This window comes from Carex rostrata, chromosome 8, assembly GCF_964058835.1.
Source record: "Carex rostrata chromosome 8, lpCarRost1.2, whole genome shotgun sequence".
NCBI classification, from domain to species: Eukaryota; Viridiplantae; Streptophyta; class Magnoliopsida; order Poales; family Cyperaceae; genus Carex; species Carex rostrata.
In genome coordinates, this window is record NC_135925.1 from 2,792,115 (window position 1) to 2,809,597 (window position 17,483).

The following is a 17,483-nucleotide window of genomic DNA, read 5'->3' on the forward strand; positions in this document are numbered from 1 at the left end:
AAAAATTCGCTGTCTGGACATTTTTTTTTTTTTGCACTATAAATAGGGTTTGGAGAAAGAAATATTCACGGTTTGGTTTTTTTTTTATAAACTCATTTTTTTATAATATATGTATAATATATGTATATATAATATAATATATGTAGGGACTGTCTAATTTGCTGCTGTAGCACTTCGGCGAGGTGCTTACGGGGTCATATTAGCGTATTTGATGTTCAAATAACAAATCCAAACCGTTAAATGTTCAATCTACATTAAAATCTACTTGGAGACCAAATTTTACATTTTTTTTGAATTTTTTTTACTATTTATTAAGCTAGTTTGAAAACCGATGTTTTTATTAAAAAAAAATTTGGTAAAAAAATTCCAAAAAATGTATAATTATTAATATCTGTCACACTTTCGAATCCGTATCCTCTCCGATATTGCAGAGGATTATCCTCACTTTACGGTTTGAGATTAAATTTCAACCGGTTTGATATTCGGAATGCAATAGAGGGCAGTATTTTTGGGCTTTGAGATTGGTGCCAAGTTAAAAAGAACGGTTCACACCTAGTAATTGTAAAAGATTCCCTTATTAGGTATTGAAGAGGATGTGAATTCCACACTTTCAGGGATGTTGATACCAATAATGTGCAGTTTCAAGACCATAATAGTAAATATTATATTACGGTGCTATAATAATAGCTGAGCTGCCTGAGCACGACATCCAGTAGCTCAGCCTCAGCAATTTTATTGTATGGTTTAGTATTTTTATATCTTATGGTACAGTAACAGTAATTGCAATATGACCTCTTTTTTTTCTTTTCTTTTTTTTTTGGATATGGCAGATGTGCTCAAAGTATGAACGGTTGAGATTTTCCAACAAAAAAAAAAGTTTGAAATATCTCAGAGAATGCGAATTCCCATTCTTTCATCCACAAATGACCAATTCTCAACATCTCTTCTATCCACTGATTCACACTTGTAAGAAATCGGCAAGTGTCAATAAATAAAATAAATTAAGATGTAATAGTAATAAAACAAAATTGATCAGAGATCATACAAGCTCACAATGTACGAGCATTAATTATAGTGTTAGTTTATTAATAAGATTCTGTCATGTGTATATATGAATCCTCTAATTATAAGAAAAAAATGTCACTATGTCAATGTCCAATATCAAATGAATATATAATATCTCTTAAATATATATATATATATATATATAGGGTCTGTCTAAATTGCTGCTGGCAGCATTTCGGCAGAGGTGCTGCCGGGGCTATATTTAGCCGTGTGATGTCCAAACAACAAATCCAAACCGTTAGATGTTTAATCTATATTATAATCTACTTGGAGACCAAATTTTACATTTTTTGAAATTTTTTTACTATATATTAAGCTGGTTTGAAAACCGCTGATTTCAGTAAATTTCTGCAGCATTGAAATCAGCGGTTTTCAAACCAGCTTAATATATAGTAAAAAAATTCCAAAAAATGTAAAATTCGGTCTCCAAGTATATTATAATATAGATTAAACATCTAACGGTTTAGATTTGTCGTTTGAAGATCAAAAAATAGAAAAAACAGTGGCAGCACCGCCGGCAGAAATGCTGCCGGCAGCAAATTAGCCACAGCCTATATATATATATATGAGTTAGGCTGGGGTGCTATGGATAGCATAGAGGCCTCTATGCTACGGCTCAATATTCAAGTTTTCAAAATCCAAACGGTCGATCCGAACCGTTCATCTTATTCTCCATATTAATATCTGCTTGGAGACCAAATTTTACATTTTTCTGAATTTTTTTACTATTTATTAAGTATTTTACAAAATTGTTGATCCAACGGTGGCTGCACAAAACAGTAAAACCGTTGGATTAGCGATTTTCAAAGTGGCTTAATAAATAGTAAAAAAATTCAGAAAATTATAAAATTTGGTCTCCAAGCAGATATTAATATGGAGAATAAGATGAACGGTTCGGATCGACCGTTTGGATTTTGAAAACTCGAATATTGAGCCGTAGCATAGAGACCACTATGCTATCCATAGCACCCCAGCCTAACTCATATATATATATATATATTTTATAATTTTCTGAATTTTTTTACTATTTATTAAGCCACTTTGAAAATCGCTAATCCAACGGTTTTACTGTTTTGTGCAGCCACCGTTGGATCAACAATTTTGTAAAATACTTAATAAATAGTAAAAAAATTCAGAAAATTATAAAATTTGGTCTCCAAGCAGATATTAATATGGAGAATAAGATGAACGGTTCGGATCGACCGTTTGGATTTTGAAAACTCGAATATTGAGCCGTAGCATAGAGGCCACTATGCTATCCATAGCACCCCAGCCTAACTCTATATATATATATATGAGGTGGGCTACGGTGAGTTGCGAAGTAAAATGCGTTTCTACTTCACGCCGTATTTTTATTTTGAAAGTCCAAACGACCGATCCGAACCGTTAGATGTTTAATCCATATTGAAATGTGCTTGGAGACCAAATTTTACATTTTTTTGGAACTTTTTTACTATTTATTAAGCATTTTTGAAAATTGCTGTGAACAGTAAAAACAGTAAAATTTTCTGGACCATCAGATCAGCGACTTTCAAAATTGCTTAATAAATAGTAAAAAAATTCCAAAAAATGTAAAATTTGGTCTCCAAGCACATTTCAATATGGAGAACAAGATATATATATATATATATATATATATATATAGGGTCTGTCTAAATTGCTGCTGGCAGCATTTCAGCAGAGGTGCTGCCGGGGCTATATTTAGCCGTGTGATGTCCAAACAACAAATCCAAACCGTTAGATGTTTAATCTATATTATAACCTACTTGGAGACCAAATTTTACATTTTTTGGAATTTTTTTACTATATATTAAGCTGGTTTGAAAACTGCTGATTTCAGTAAATTTATGCAGCATTGAAATCAGCGGTTTTCAAACCAGCTTAATATATAGTAAAAAAATTCCAAAAAATGTAAAATTTGGTCTCCAAGTAGATTATAACATAGATTAAACATCTAACGGTTTAGATTTGTCATTTGATCAACAAAAAATAGAAAAAACAGTGGCAGCACCGCCGGCAGAAATGCTGCCGGCAGCAAATTAGCCACAGCCTATATATATATATATATATATATATATATATATATATATATATATATATATATATATATAACTTGATTTAATTTTGTCTATTAATTGGTGTCCTTGCAACCCTGTATATATAGTTGAACTTAATTTGATATATAATTTGAACAAGTGAATTAATATATAATTCATACTATTCAAATGAATAGTATTCTAATTCAATCATCTTTCCAATTCAAAACAGAACTTAATTAGTGATATTGTCTCTATAAATATCAATGGACGCGGGTATATAAAAATTAAAGGTGACAAAGCAGGAAAACTTTATTTAAAAAAAAAAAAACAAGATAACACTATAAATATTTGTTCAAACTCATAACAATTTTGAATTAATAGAGCAAAGCAAGCAATTACAATGAAGATTATTTTGAAGGAGAAGATATCACACATATCTATATGAGTGTAGTCGCATGGATAGCTATTTTTTCTGCTCATGTACAATTAGTTAGAGAATTGGCTAGTGTAACTAATAGTTAGGTAGCCTAATAGTTAGGTAGCCTAATAGTTAGTTAGCCTAAGTGGCTTGATGTAATAATTCTTTCTCAATATATAGTTCGCCTAAGTGGCTTGATGTAATAATCTATATTCATGTCCTATTTTTCCTATTTAATCAAATTAACCATACACAACTGGAGTAGACGGAGGAGGAGTTTAGACTTTAAATATAGAGATGAAGAAGATGAAGTCTCTCTTTTCTTTTTTCTTCTCTTTTATTCAATTTTGCTCACTCAAAGGGAGGTCTCCATTTAAAATGAAGAGGTATATTTGTCTAAATTATAAATTTAGTGAATTAAAGGGGATAAAAGAAAGGATATTAAATTTTTATGGGGATATTGGATATTAAGATGTTTTCATGGGAAAATTGGCTATTTCAAAAGTTTACATGGGTACATTAGAAATTTTTCCAAATAAATATTTTAATTTTTTTTACAGTTGAAAAAAATTCGGCCTGAAAAAAATGTTGATATGGGTTATTTGTCGCGGTCTTTCTAATAAATTCAATTGTATAGTATTTTATCTATTATTAGAGAAATATGAAAATATTTCTAATATTTTAATAAAAAAATCATAACATCTTCTATTTAATTAAAATAAAAAATCAGAAAATTATATTTTTCATCAATTGTTTACCAGAAATAGGATTTTAATTTGTTGAATAATTTACCATACATAGGGCTTATTTTCGGTAAATTATTTATCGGAATTGGTAGATTTGAAATTTTATTCAAAACGTGTGTAGATTTGAAAATTTTATATTTTTTATATTAAATAAAAATTTTGAACCAAACTGCCTTTTTTGTTGGGATAAGAATTTGAGGAATATCTGAAAACGACCATTTTGTAATTTATTAATGGACTAGAATTTGCAGAGTTATTTAAGTAATTTTATTTTTAGTAGATAAATATTTGTTCAAACTCACAATAATTTTTGAATTAATAGAGCAAAGCAAGCAATTACAATGAAGATTGTTTTACTACTTGTTCTCGTTTTGATTTTTTTCCGATACGTAATTAATTAATTTCATTTCATATATATATTGTTAATTAATTATTACAGCTAACTAGCTGGAACTATATACTAATTATTCTTTTTTGTTTTCCAATGAAATAAATTTAATTAGGTCTCACACCAACAGTAAGTAAGTCTTGTGATGCGGTGGAAGCTTTCCCAGGGTTTCGTTGCACTCTCCAATTGTGCAAACGAAGATATAAAATATTTCAGAAGCAGCAGTCAATGTCAAGACAACAAATGTCATTGCCTATAAAACTACGATAAATAAATAAATAAATATTTAACACATCTTCGTTTGCACAATTGGGGAGTGCAACGAAACCCTAGGAAAGCTTCCACCGCATCACAAGACTTACTTACTGTTGGTGTGAGACCTAATTAAATTTATTTCATTGGAAAACAAAAAAGAATAATTAGTATATAGTTCTAGCTAGTTAGCTGTAATAATTAATTAACAACATATATATGAAATGAAATTAATTAATTACGTATTGGAAAAAATCAAAATGAGAACAAGTAGAAAAATAATCTTCATTGTAATTGCTTGCTTTGCTCTGTTAATTCAAAAATTATTGTGAGTTTGAACAAATATTTATCTACTAAAAATAAAATTACTTAAATATCCCTACAAATTCTAGTCCATTAATAAATTACAAAATGGCCATTTTTAGATATTCCTCAAATTCTTATCCCAAGAAAAAAAAAGGCAGTTTGGTTCGAAATTTTTATTTAATACAAAAATATAAAAAATTCAAATCTACACACGTTTTGAATAAAATTTCAAATCTGCCAATTCCGGTAAATAATTTACCGAAAATAAGTCCTATGTACGGTACATTATTCAACAAATTAAAATCCTGTTTCTGGTAAACAATTGATCAAAAATAGAATTTTCTGATTTTTTATTTTAATTAAATAGAAGATGTTATGATTTTTTTATTTTTTATTAACATATTAGAAATATTTTCATATTTCTTTAATAATAGATAAAATATTATACAATTGAATTTATTAGAAAGACCGCGACAAATAACTCATATTAACATTTTTTTTAGGCCAAATTTTTTTCAACTGTAAGAAAAATTAAAATATTTCTTTGAAAAAAATTTCTAATGTACCCATGTAAATTTTTGAAATAGCCAATTTTTTCATGAAAACATCTTAATATCCAATATCCCCATAAAAATTTAATATCCTTTCTTTTATCCCCTTTAATTCACTAAATTTGTAATTTAGACAAATATACCTCTTCATTTTAAATGGAGATCTCCCTTTGAATGGGCAAAATTGAATAAAAGAGAAGAAAAAAGAAAAGAGAGACTTCATTTTCTTCATATCTATATTTAAAGTCTAAACTCCTTCGCCTACTCCAGTTGTGTATGGTTAATTTGATTAAATAGGAAATTAAATGATAAAATAGGACATGAATATAGATTATTACATCAAGCCACTTAGGCTAACTATATATAGAAAAAGGATTATTACATCAAGCCACTTAGGCTAACTAACTATTAGTTACACTAGCCAATTCTCTAACTAATTGTACATGAGCAGAAAAAATAGCTATCCATGCGACTACACTCGTATAGATATGTGTGATATCTTCTCCTCCAAAACAATCTTCATTGTAATTGCCGGGGAGCTGTCTAGTCTTTTGGTTTTGCTTGGAGGGAGTGTTATTTAAAGTTTACGGATGGCTGGTACAACTTTTGGTATATGGCTGGTACACTTTCTGGTATGGTTGATACAATTCTGGTACAGGGCTATTTCAACTACTGGTTCTTTGGGATAGGAACGGGTTCTTTGCGGTACACCTGCTGGTATAATGCGCAACACCTCCTACTAAATGGAGAAACTTCTACATTGCTGTAAAGGTCCGGGATCAGATTATTGGTACGGGTTTTTCAAAGCATCCACACTTGCACTTTTCTTCGTGTTTCAGCGGCACCATCAGCTGGCATTATCAATATTATTCATATGGTCCTATTTATTTTTTCTGAGTTTTCTAGAGGCAAGCAGTCAGCAGAATAACATTATCAATAGTTCAATACTATGCATATGATATTATGGTTTTTGTGATTTGTGAATTAAAGGGCCTCAAACTTGATGTATTGTATCTGTATTCTTGTTGAATGAATGCCTACTGTCCAATTTGCCAGAAAGGAAAAAAAAGCACATAAATTGGTTGCTTTTCATCTTAGCATATTTTAATTTGACTGTTCAACACTACTTTATGTTAACTTGTAGTTTTGTAGTATGCAATATTGTGGATTAATAATAACGTGAACTTTGGTTTGGTTTAGTTTCACGCTTAAAGATTCATAAGATATCTTGGCAACATAAATAATAAGAATATTATGTATCAAGAAGGAAGTGGAATCCGTTCCATGCGCCAATCACTTGGGAAGAAAAGGGAACTTTTCTTTATTTCCTTAATTAGTTCTTATGAATTGAATTAGAGAGAATGGAAGGATACAATCGGTATTTTGAAAAAAAAAAAGATTCTTTTAGCTCTCAAAATTAGAAAAAATGCCTTCAGTATAACACTCCCCTATTATTAACTTATTGAAGATTAGAGAATAGTAGCATTAATTTAGATGTGGTCATGTGGGTAATAATTAATGTTTTCATAATTAACTATATATAGTTACAATTAATTAATACTTTCCAAAAGGACGGAGAGGCAGTAGTGATCAAACTCCTATCCTCTGCATTAACGGAACGTGCATTAATAGATTTGGGTCGTCCCATTAAGACCTGCACTAATATCAAAGGGTCCTGTGCATCATAGATGTGGGCCGGATTGGCTCCAATCCTGATCAGATGGCCGGATGTACCACTTATCCATATAAAGCTAGCAGCATTGTAGGAGTTATTAGGCAGACATAATTATATACTAGTATTGTGTCTGTACATTGCAACAGAAGCATATTGTAACAGAAAAAAAAATCATAAATGAGTTGAAAGACTTTTAAAATACATTAATCTCAACCATGCATCTAAATATTATAAAAAATATATTAATCTCAACCATGCATCTAAACCATGCATCTAAATATTATAAAAAAAAAGCTGGACCAAAAAAGGTAAAAAATATATTAATCTCAACCATGCATCTAAATATTATAAAAGAGCAAATATGTTCAAAATTCATTATTTCGTAGAAAATAAGTTGAAAGACTTTTAATTATTACATAAATTAATCTTGTGTACCCCAAAGGTTACAATATTATGTATTTCCCTTTGTAAAATTATTAATTGCACATTTATCCTCTAAAATTGTAATAACTCATGTATTTATCCTTATATAACTCTAAAATACATATAAACTTCAGTGTCAACCATGAATAATTTTATTCTTGGGTTGTTCCATGTTCTCAATATTTGGTTAGTATAAACTATATATCGAGTCTGGCTAATTTGCTACCGGAAGCACTTCGACTGAGGTGCTTACGAGGCTATATTTTATTATGTGATGTTCAAACAACAAATACAAACTGTTAAATGTTCAATATATATTAAAATATAATTGGAGACCAAATTTTACATTTTTTGGAATTTTTTTACTATTTATTAAGCTGGTTTGAAAACCGTTGTTTTTCAATGCTGCAGAAATTTGCTAAAAACAGCGGTTTTCAAACCAGCTTAATAAATAGAGACCAAATTTTACATTTTTTGGAATTTTTTTACTATTTATTAAGATGGGTACAAAAACTAGTCAAATTCAAACCATTGAATTTTGTACCCATCTTAATAAATAGTAAAAAAATTCCAAAAAAATGTAAAATTTGGTCTCCAAGCACATTTTATTGTAGAGATCACATCTAACGGTTTGGATTGACGATTTGGACTTTTAAAATGTAGAAAATGCTTGTTGTAACTTGTTGTAACTCAAAAAATGTTGTAACTTGATCCCTCCTCTATATATATATATATAGAGGACTTGGCTACGGTGCTATGGGTAGCTAAGAGACCTCCCGTACTACGGCTCAATATTCAACTTTTCAAAATTCTAACGGTCGATCCGAACCGTTTATTTTGTTCTCCATATTAATATGTGCTTGGAGACCAAATTTTACATTTTTTGGAAATTTTTTACTATTTTTTTAGATTTATTGAAAATCGCTGTTTTTCAGACAAATCTGGACCATAAAAAACAGCGATATTCAATAAATCTAAAAAAATAGTAAAAATTTCCAAAAAATGTAAAATTTGGTCTCCAAACACATATTAATATGGAGAACAAGATGAACGGTTTGGATCGACCGTTAGGATTTTGAAAAGTCAAATATTGAGCCGTAGCACGGGAGGCCTCTTAGCTACCCATAACATATTAGCCAAATCCTATATATATATATATAGAGGTTGGCTAAGATCAAAGTGGTAGTTCCTGAGCTTTGGTGCTACCAATTCGTTTTTTAATTTTCAAAGTTCAAAACGTCGATCCGAACCGTTCAAGTTGTTCTCCATATTAAATTGTGTTTGGAGACCAAATTTTATATTTTTCTGAATTTTTTTACTATTTATTAAGCCACTTTGAAAACAGCTGATCCAACGGTGGCTTCTGATTTTACTGTTTTGTTAAGCCACCGTTGGATCAACTGTTTTCAAAGTGGCTTAATAAATAGTAAAAAAATTCAGAAAAATATAAAATTTGGTCTCCAAACACAATTTAATACGGAGAACAACTTGAACGGTTCGGATCGACGTTTTGAACTTTGAAAATTAAAAAACGAATTGGTAGCACCAAAGCTCAGGAACTACCACTTTGATCTTAGCCAACCTCTATATATATATATATATATATATATATATAAATGGACTATGGTGAGTTCGGAAGTAAAGTGACTATATATATATATATATATACATATATTATAAAAAAAATGAGTTTACAAAAAAATAAAAAAAAAACAAACCGTGGATATTTCTTTCTCCAACCCCTATTTATAGTTCAAATATATATATATATCCGGACCGTGAATTTTTTTCACGAGTTGGATATTTTTAAAATTCCAGCTAAATCCTAGTTATTTTTAATAAAATATTTTAAAAAATGGGTATGTTTAAAAAACTCCGGAATGTTACGCATCAACATTTCTTCTTTGTTACTGTATTCATCTTTGGCGAAAAAACAAAAGAATGAAATGTAGATTTCTCAACATTTAATATAGTCGAAACCTTTGATTGCCTACCTATTATTAACAAGACTGTAACTCTAGTCCTTGTAAGAAAGGTTGAAAATTAAACAAGGACTTGCACAACTATTTCAACCAAAACATCCGCCTTAACTTATCAATACACAATTGCCAAATAAATTCATTTCAAACCTTCCCTTTTCTTTTTCTAAGTGATAATCAAATTCAAGATTTTTGTGCATTACAGAAGTGACTTAAATATATAGCCATAATAATTAATAAACAAGGCCTTAACAATTCACCAAAAACCAAAGCTCACAATTTTAAGTCCCCAACTGCAGTTATCCATCCATCTACGAGACAAAGGTCGTTAACTAGTCAACCAGCGACCCGTTTGATGTTCAGGCTGTTTCTCATTTACAAAATTTGTGCTCAATGTACAAGGAGGCTCATTAGCAAACTTGTATGGCTGGGTCCACAACTTTCTTCTATTAAGTCCAAAGTGCATATATACTAGAAGTTTCTGTAGCTCTCTCTCTTAAAACAATCCCTGCATCTGGATGAGTATCGGAATAAATACAAAGGAAATCATCAAAATGACAGAAGAAATGAAAAACAAAATGCAATAATACACCAATTTGATTGCGAAATTTAAAATGATAGCTATATAAGCAATCTTACAAGTTTAACTTTATATTTTTTTTCTCTCCTTTTTTTGTCATTTCAATTCTTATACGAGTGCTGGTATGATTCTTAGAGAATAACACAACCTCATGCATGGAAATATACAATATTGGTACTGCAATGCTTTGATACTGTTGCAAGTCATTAATTTATACTAGGTTCTACAGAAATTCTTGGCTTTCTTACCCTCGTGATGTACTGTTACAGCAGCTGCTATGCTCATGGAAGGACAAATAGGAGTTAGCACCACCCTGGAAAGAGGAAAGAAAAATAATATTAATGCGTAATTTAAGAAGAAGAAAAACAATTTAAGTTCAGAGTGAATACAAAATGAAACAGGGCTCACATCTGATCTCTGAGAATAATATTTGTTGTTGCGGCTAGAACTGGAAATGTATGCACCGTGAAAATCACCAGCGCCATCAGACCCTAAACAAGTAGTTAGCTAGTGAGTACAAGGTTTGAAATTCCATCAAAGAAAACATAATTACGCAAGAAGATAGTACCTCTATAGTAGCTCAGATCATCACTGCCTCTATACATCTTGTCCCTAAAATAAATGCTACTGCCAGTTCCAGATGTCACATTGGATAGCTCCAGCCTAATAGAGTGAAATGTAGAGGAAGAATTAATGACCTCAAAAAATAGCCTTTCTATGCAATTCGCTCCTAAGACTGCCATTGTTTGGACACTTGCATATAAGTGTTTCAAATGTGAATAAAGAAAGACCATCTCTGCAAGGTGGTATACAAAGCAAAGATAGAGTTGCAGGGCTATGCATGAAATAACTTACTTTGCAAGTTATGCTTACCTGTTTCGACTTGAAGACGTGTCACAGGGAGCACACCTGCTGCTACTTGCAGCATAATCAAACCATAATTTCGACTGGCGGATGCTCAAATCTTCATTTATATCAGGACTACAATCCTAAAATGACAATGAGAGAGAGATATTAGCAAAAAAAACAAAGATATCTTTGGTTTTGCCATAACAGCTCTTGACGGACTTCTGTTAGAAAATTGATTGATCTTAAATTTATTCCCTTTTTTTATGGTTTCTTCAAACTTGTTATTTTATTATTTTTCAAATGAGGATCAATTTCAAATGAGTAGAGGGGCAAACTTTGACTTATCCAACCAGTCTAACACAGAACTGGTCAAGTTTAGTGGCTTGATCCACCTGTGGGCTCCTTTGACCCACCACTATATTGGGTCCAAAACCAACTCATTTGTGCTTGACTTTTAACCTTCTATTGAAATTAAGATGCTAAACCAAATTACACCATTGGAAAAACCTCAAAGTTTAGTAAGCAATGAAGAGAAGCAACAGCAGAACAGTACAGCAAGCAGGTTGGTTACACCAAACCCAACCCACCCATACGACCCTCATTTCTTTCAGTTCTTCAACAAAATACAATCAAGTGCTAAAAATCTAATTAGCATTTCCTTTTATTTACCGACAATCAACTCAGAAATGACCAGATACTGAAAATAAAAAATGCAGCAGCAAACTGCAACCTTACCATTCTCTTGGGGAATTCACAGTAACAATCGTCTATATCATGTTTTAAATCATGGGGGTCACTTCTGAAATACTCGTTATAAGAATGTGAATGCCGGTCAGAGTAGACATGCTCACAAGTATAACAGTACTTATTTCTGCATAAAGAATGACGCCGCTCTACTATGACATGCGAGTTGTATTCAGCATCTATGTGTTCTCTTGCATTTCTCTTCACACAGCAGCCCTGGTCTGTTCAAAATAAAAGTATGAATATCAGAGAACCATGCAGGTACTTCAATACACATTTGAGTGCAATTTGATCATCAGGGTTTCCTACTTAACAACGAAATGAAAATAAGTAACAAATAGAATCCAGACAAAAATATAATGAAACTCCTAGAATAGTTGACACAATAAAATTATTGAGTAATGATTTCATCACCACATATTAGCACTGCACCAACCACTATAGGTACACAGCACAAACCTTATTTTAAGAAAGGTAGTGTATCAATTTAATGTTGCTGCTTCAATTTAACTTGGTGATTATTCAAGTGAAACAATTGGCCATCTTGTACAATTCAACTTCCTTTTTTTTTTCTTTCCTCCAAATTCCAATACATGTAAAGATATCAAGCGGATATAGAAAAAGATAACCTTGCAGCATTCTCCTGGGGGACCGATGAATGGAAACCATACGCCTAGGTTTCTTTGAAACTGAGACCTGGTTCCTGTCACTTAACCCGAAAGGTCTCTTCAATCCACAATCACTTGTTGGCAGTACCCTAATCTCTGCAATGCGCTTGGGTATACGTGCAGGTGTTCGGTTTTGCGGTGAAGGAGAGAAGTGCAAATCATGAGTTGACTTTGCTTTGGAGCAAAAGTCACGATTACCCTTCACATTCCAATTAGATCTAGGATTACGTGGCCGACAAAATTGGGCTTCCACCCTTACCTGATAGAGCAAGTTCAAAATCAGACAATATGAAGGTCAAGGAGATGATCAAGAAAAATAAAAAATGGTCAGTTGTGCCTGAGTTTGGTAAAGCTTCTCCAATGGTGTCCATTTTTAGGCAGCGATGCCAATTTTTAGTATGTATTGAAAATTACTTGAGACATTGAATTATACAAAACCAATATTCATAGTAATTCTAAGATGCTCATACCTAATTGTTTCTAAATCAAGAGAAATCTGAACTTTCTCTAGACTAATAAAATAAAATAATGCTTAGTTTTTGGATATTAAGTATTATTTGTTCAGGTCAACTCATGTAAGGACAAATATAAGATAGAAGGCAAATATGAAATTCAGACCAAGTCCATGCATCCACACATACCACAACATCAACTTTGAGTCTTTGATCAACACAGATTTCCTTCTTTGTTTTTACCTTATGATGACCTTTTCTGAGACCCCCAGCATTGATACCTCGAATGCATCTACATGCACTATTGTGTGTATCAAAAGTGACATAGGCAAAATCATGTCTCTTAGCAGTGTTCATGTCCCGTGCAAGCTTCACGCTCTCGATGAACCCATATCTCTGAAGGCATGACCTAATCTGATCTTCATCCCATGTAGGTGGCACTCCATTTAGAAATACTGTTTTTGCCTAATTACAAAAATAAAATATATGAATCGGTCATTGTTAGGCCAGTAAAAGGTTAGGCAAGTTTCAAGAGAGAAACAGTAAGATTAATCCAACTGCCAAAAACATATCCGAAGTTCAGATTGGAATCTGATCTGATGTGTAGGCATAAAAAATCATGTTGTTTGCTTCTTCACAGCATATTTTCCACTAACATTAAGTATTCTTCATTTTTAATGTACTTTAAACGAAGTTCAAGAAATAAAATGCTCTGAACAGAGTAACAGACACACTCCAGACCTCATTTCAATACACAATTCCAGCACAGCTAATTCTGCTCTAGCTGAACTAGTACTGAGTATGTTATATGTAAGAAGGTAGATGTACAAAAGCAAAAGCACCCAGCTTCATAAACCACTTATTTTATTCTTTTATCTTATTTTCTGTTTATCCTCTCTTTTTTGGGGAAAGTGTACCTGAAAGGTGATTTCCCGCTCGGACTTATCAAACACTGCAAAAGAAACTTTTGCAGCATGGTCAGTGCCAAAAACCACATTGCTCTTATGTAGGCGAACATATGCCCAAGTTGCTTGGGCAAGAGACCAAAACTCTAAGAAAGCAAATCCTTTGTTTCCCCCTCGGTATCTATTATCCTGTATCAGCACTACCTCCTTGTAGTTTACGACACCATAACTCTTTAGCTTGTCTTTAAACTGTAATTGACCGAGAAATAAAAGTTAGCACTCATACACTTAACACAAAGAAGGTTATAATCCCAGCTGAAGAATTTCATAACTAAATACAGGTATCGAACTATACCGGTGTGTATCAGCAAAGAAATATACTTTTTTCTGGGTATGTTTTTTCACGGTACTGAATGAATTTTTTTTTCAAGCAATAATTTAGCTGTCAAATATGTCGTGCGTCTTAAACAAGAGGGAAATATTTTCAGAACAATCAATATTTCTTCAGTGAACAGAGCTAGTCATTGCCAGACTAAACCACAGCACAATCTGATACCGAATTCTTCAAAGAGAGAAAGAAAGAAGGGATATATCATAGACGAGTAAATTACAAGTTCTTGGGACCATGTCTTGCAGATGTTACCAACAAAAAGAGTGTCATTTTCCCTGCTAGCTGTAACATCGCATCTTTTACCGTGTACCTGATTGAGAGGCTTCATATTAGAAACACCGAAACAACAAACATAGAAGGATTTTACTTCGATCAGGATGCACAACCTACATCAAATTACTCAGTTAAAACAATAAAAGTAGGTACATAGCTGGTTCTCGATTCAAATTTCCTATTTGCTTTGCATCAAGATGTGTTAAGAAGGTTTATCAATGATACATAAAAGACATATGGTCAAATACCAGTACATCAGTACAGGACAGTATGCCACTAGATGGTACAACATAAATGTTAAACGTAGATCAATGTACATATAGAACAAACCCGAGGATTCTTCAACTCTGTCAGGGCACGCCTAGCCTGTTCCACTGTCCTGTACCGCACAAAAGCATACCCTCTATTTTTATTCGAACATCGATCCATGGCCATGCGTATCGATTTGACCTCACCAACTTGAGAGAAAACCTCATGAATGTCATCTTTACTAGCACACCGATGCAAACCCCCAACAAAAACCTCATACTCCTTCCTTTTGCATTGCTTCTTTACCACTTGACGGTGCTCCTCATCTTCTTTCAGATCCTCTCCAGTTGGTACACACTCACTCTCTCCAATGTCAGCTTCCTCCTCTTCACCTTCTTCTATGATCTCTTCTATTAGATAATACTCTTCTTCATCATCTCCTACTTCTTCAAGGTCTTCTTTTCCTTCTTCTAATAGTTTTGCTTTCCCTTCCTTCTCATCAGATATAGATTCAGTGTCATTTACTCTTCCCAATGCAAGGTTCGGGATATCTCCAGTTGCTTCGCCTCCATCCTCCCCAACAGTTTCAAGTTGACTGCTCTCAACAATCTCTCCGTGATGTTCCATCACCTTCTCTGCCAAATGAGGCTCTCGATACCTACCATTTTCTGGTTTAATTTGGACTGAGGTGTTGTTCAGAGAGTCTGTTTTATTATCTTTAATATGGCTTATGTCCTTTGCACAACATAAAAAAGGAATTTCCATCTGATCCATAGATTCAGCAAAGCAATCATCTCCAGATTCTATCCAAAGGGTTTTCGTGTCATATTCACCTAACCATGAGCATATATTTCTCAAATCTTCATCATCTGAAAAAAAAAAGATGATACTCTGCCATTAATATCTGAAAAGAAAGACGATACTATATCATTAGTTGCTACAATTTTTAGAGATGATGGAATTCATATAGCTACAACTAGACAACTAGTAGGTATTTACTTGATAGAATGGAATAATCTAAGATTACAAATTAATTATTTTCTTTTGACTGATGATGGTGCAGGTCAAATAAAATGTAGATGGTCTAATGATGGTGCTTTAAAATCTTACTATAGCTGGTTAGAATATGGGGGGTATCCCCAATCTTGAGTTTGATATAACATGGAAATCTAAATTGTCTTTGAAAATAAAAAAAAATTATATGGGTAGTTACAAAAAAAAAAAAAAAAAAAAAAAAGAATCTAACAAAAAGAGGTTGGTAAGGCTCATGTGCTTGACTTTTTGTGGGGATGTTGAAACAGTACATCATTTCAATTGTCAATCTATTTATGATTTATGGATATTAGATGCATCTATACCTTTCAAAGACAAACTGTTACTAGAAATGATAAGGGGAGCTGTATTGTGGGTAATTTGGTTAGAAAAATAAAAGGCCAATACAACACTTAGCTGCTAAGATACTTGCTCTTACAACTTTCTGGTGTAAAGGTGATTCCAACTACTTTAAACGCACTCTAGTTTTGCCCAATGATTTTAAGGGAATAGGTGTATGGCACAAGATGTGGCATCTCAAAGTATGTGTGGGACAGGATCCCTTGGAGACAAATATCTGAATTAGTAATAATATGTTTCTTTTTATATTATGTACCAGCTGTTGGGTACCATATTCTACTTAAACTCTTCTGGTTTCTAATGAAAATCGGTGGGTATCCGCGATACCCCACTTTTGCTAAACAAAAATTAAACACTAATATCAAAGATCAAGATGCAACAAAAATGTTCAGATTGCACCTTCCTAAAAAAAAAATCATATGAAGCTACGACGTACGGAAACAAAAATCAGAAGAAAGACAAAAGGAAATTCGTTTGTTCCAAAAAAAAGTCTGAAACTCAAACCAAACGATAAAACTTTTTCTGTGATTACTCAAATGCATTCATACTAATGAATCACAATGGAGTCGCATCACGCCGCAAACAGGCCCAATTGATCTTGGTGAAACAAAAATATGGAAAAATTACCTACTTAAATCGGTTTTATATCATAGAATAAAGCTCGTTTCTGCAGCCAAACATGGAATAAATAGATGCTAAAATAGAGGAGAAGAAATTACAACGCTGCAACCTATTCAGGCCCTGTAAACTACAAAAATCAATATTTAAAAAGAATCACATGAAGATAATGTCAAAAAAGGATCATACGAAGTGCAATTATTTTGTTAGATGGCTGGGTCTCGCGTTCTACCACCCCAATTCGCCCATCGTCGCTACCAATATTCTCCAAATTTACAACGAGATCTTCTGTGGCAATCACTGCTGCAGCCTGTTCCTGTGCCACTTGCTTCATAGCTGGCCCCAAAACCTCCTCGTCCTTGATCATCTCGCTAGGCGATATTTCGATTCATCGTTTTATCTCTCTAGCGATCAAGAAAAGGAAGAGAGCAATTTCGCAATACTAGAGAGTTTGGTTTATTGGAAAGGCGGTTTATTGTACCGGTTTGCGATTTGGGAAAGCTAAAAAAGATCGCGTCCC

General features: G+C 32.6%; 1 protein-coding gene across 2 annotated transcripts; it reads right to left on the bottom strand.

Moving 5' to 3' along the window:
* Positions 1-9,998: 9,998 nt before the first annotated feature.
* On the bottom strand, positions 9,999-17,417 carry LOC144558092 (uncharacterized). Of its 2 annotated transcripts, none has more exons than XM_078306803.1 (12): positions 17,153-17,417; positions 15,035-15,822; positions 14,652-14,741; positions 14,053-14,289; positions 13,325-13,600; positions 12,645-12,942; positions 12,007-12,236; positions 11,296-11,411; positions 10,991-11,085; positions 10,831-10,913; positions 10,671-10,735; positions 9,999-10,356 (listed from the first exon to the last, which is right to left on the bottom strand). In XM_078306803.1, the coding sequence occupies exons 1-12, from the start codon at positions 17,328-17,330 to the stop codon at positions 10,314-10,316; spliced, it is 2,499 nt and encodes an 832-aa protein (XP_078162929.1). In that variant the 5' UTR covers positions 17,331-17,417; the 3' UTR covers positions 9,999-10,313. The 2 variants fall into 2 exon arrangements, with proteins under 2 accessions (XP_078162929.1, XP_078162930.1); XM_078306804.1 differs by having other exon boundaries at positions 13,379-13,600; positions 17,153-17,415.
* Positions 17,418-17,483: the final 66 nt, after the last annotated feature.

Bases quoted from the DNA above. Each gene is read 5' to 3' on its own strand.
- LOC144558092 (XM_078306803.1), bottom strand. From the start codon at position 17,330: ATGATCAAGGACGAGGAGGTTTTGGGGCCAGCTATGAAGCAAGTGGCA. The intron at 14,290-14,651 runs GTAATTTACTCG...GGTCAATTACAG, and splicing joins AGACATGGTCCCAAGAACTT to TTTAAAGACAAGCTAAAGAG. The intron at 10,736-10,830 runs GTGAGCCCTGTT...TCCTCTTTCCAG, and splicing joins ATTATTCTCAGAGATCAGAT to GGTGGTGCTAACTCCTATTT.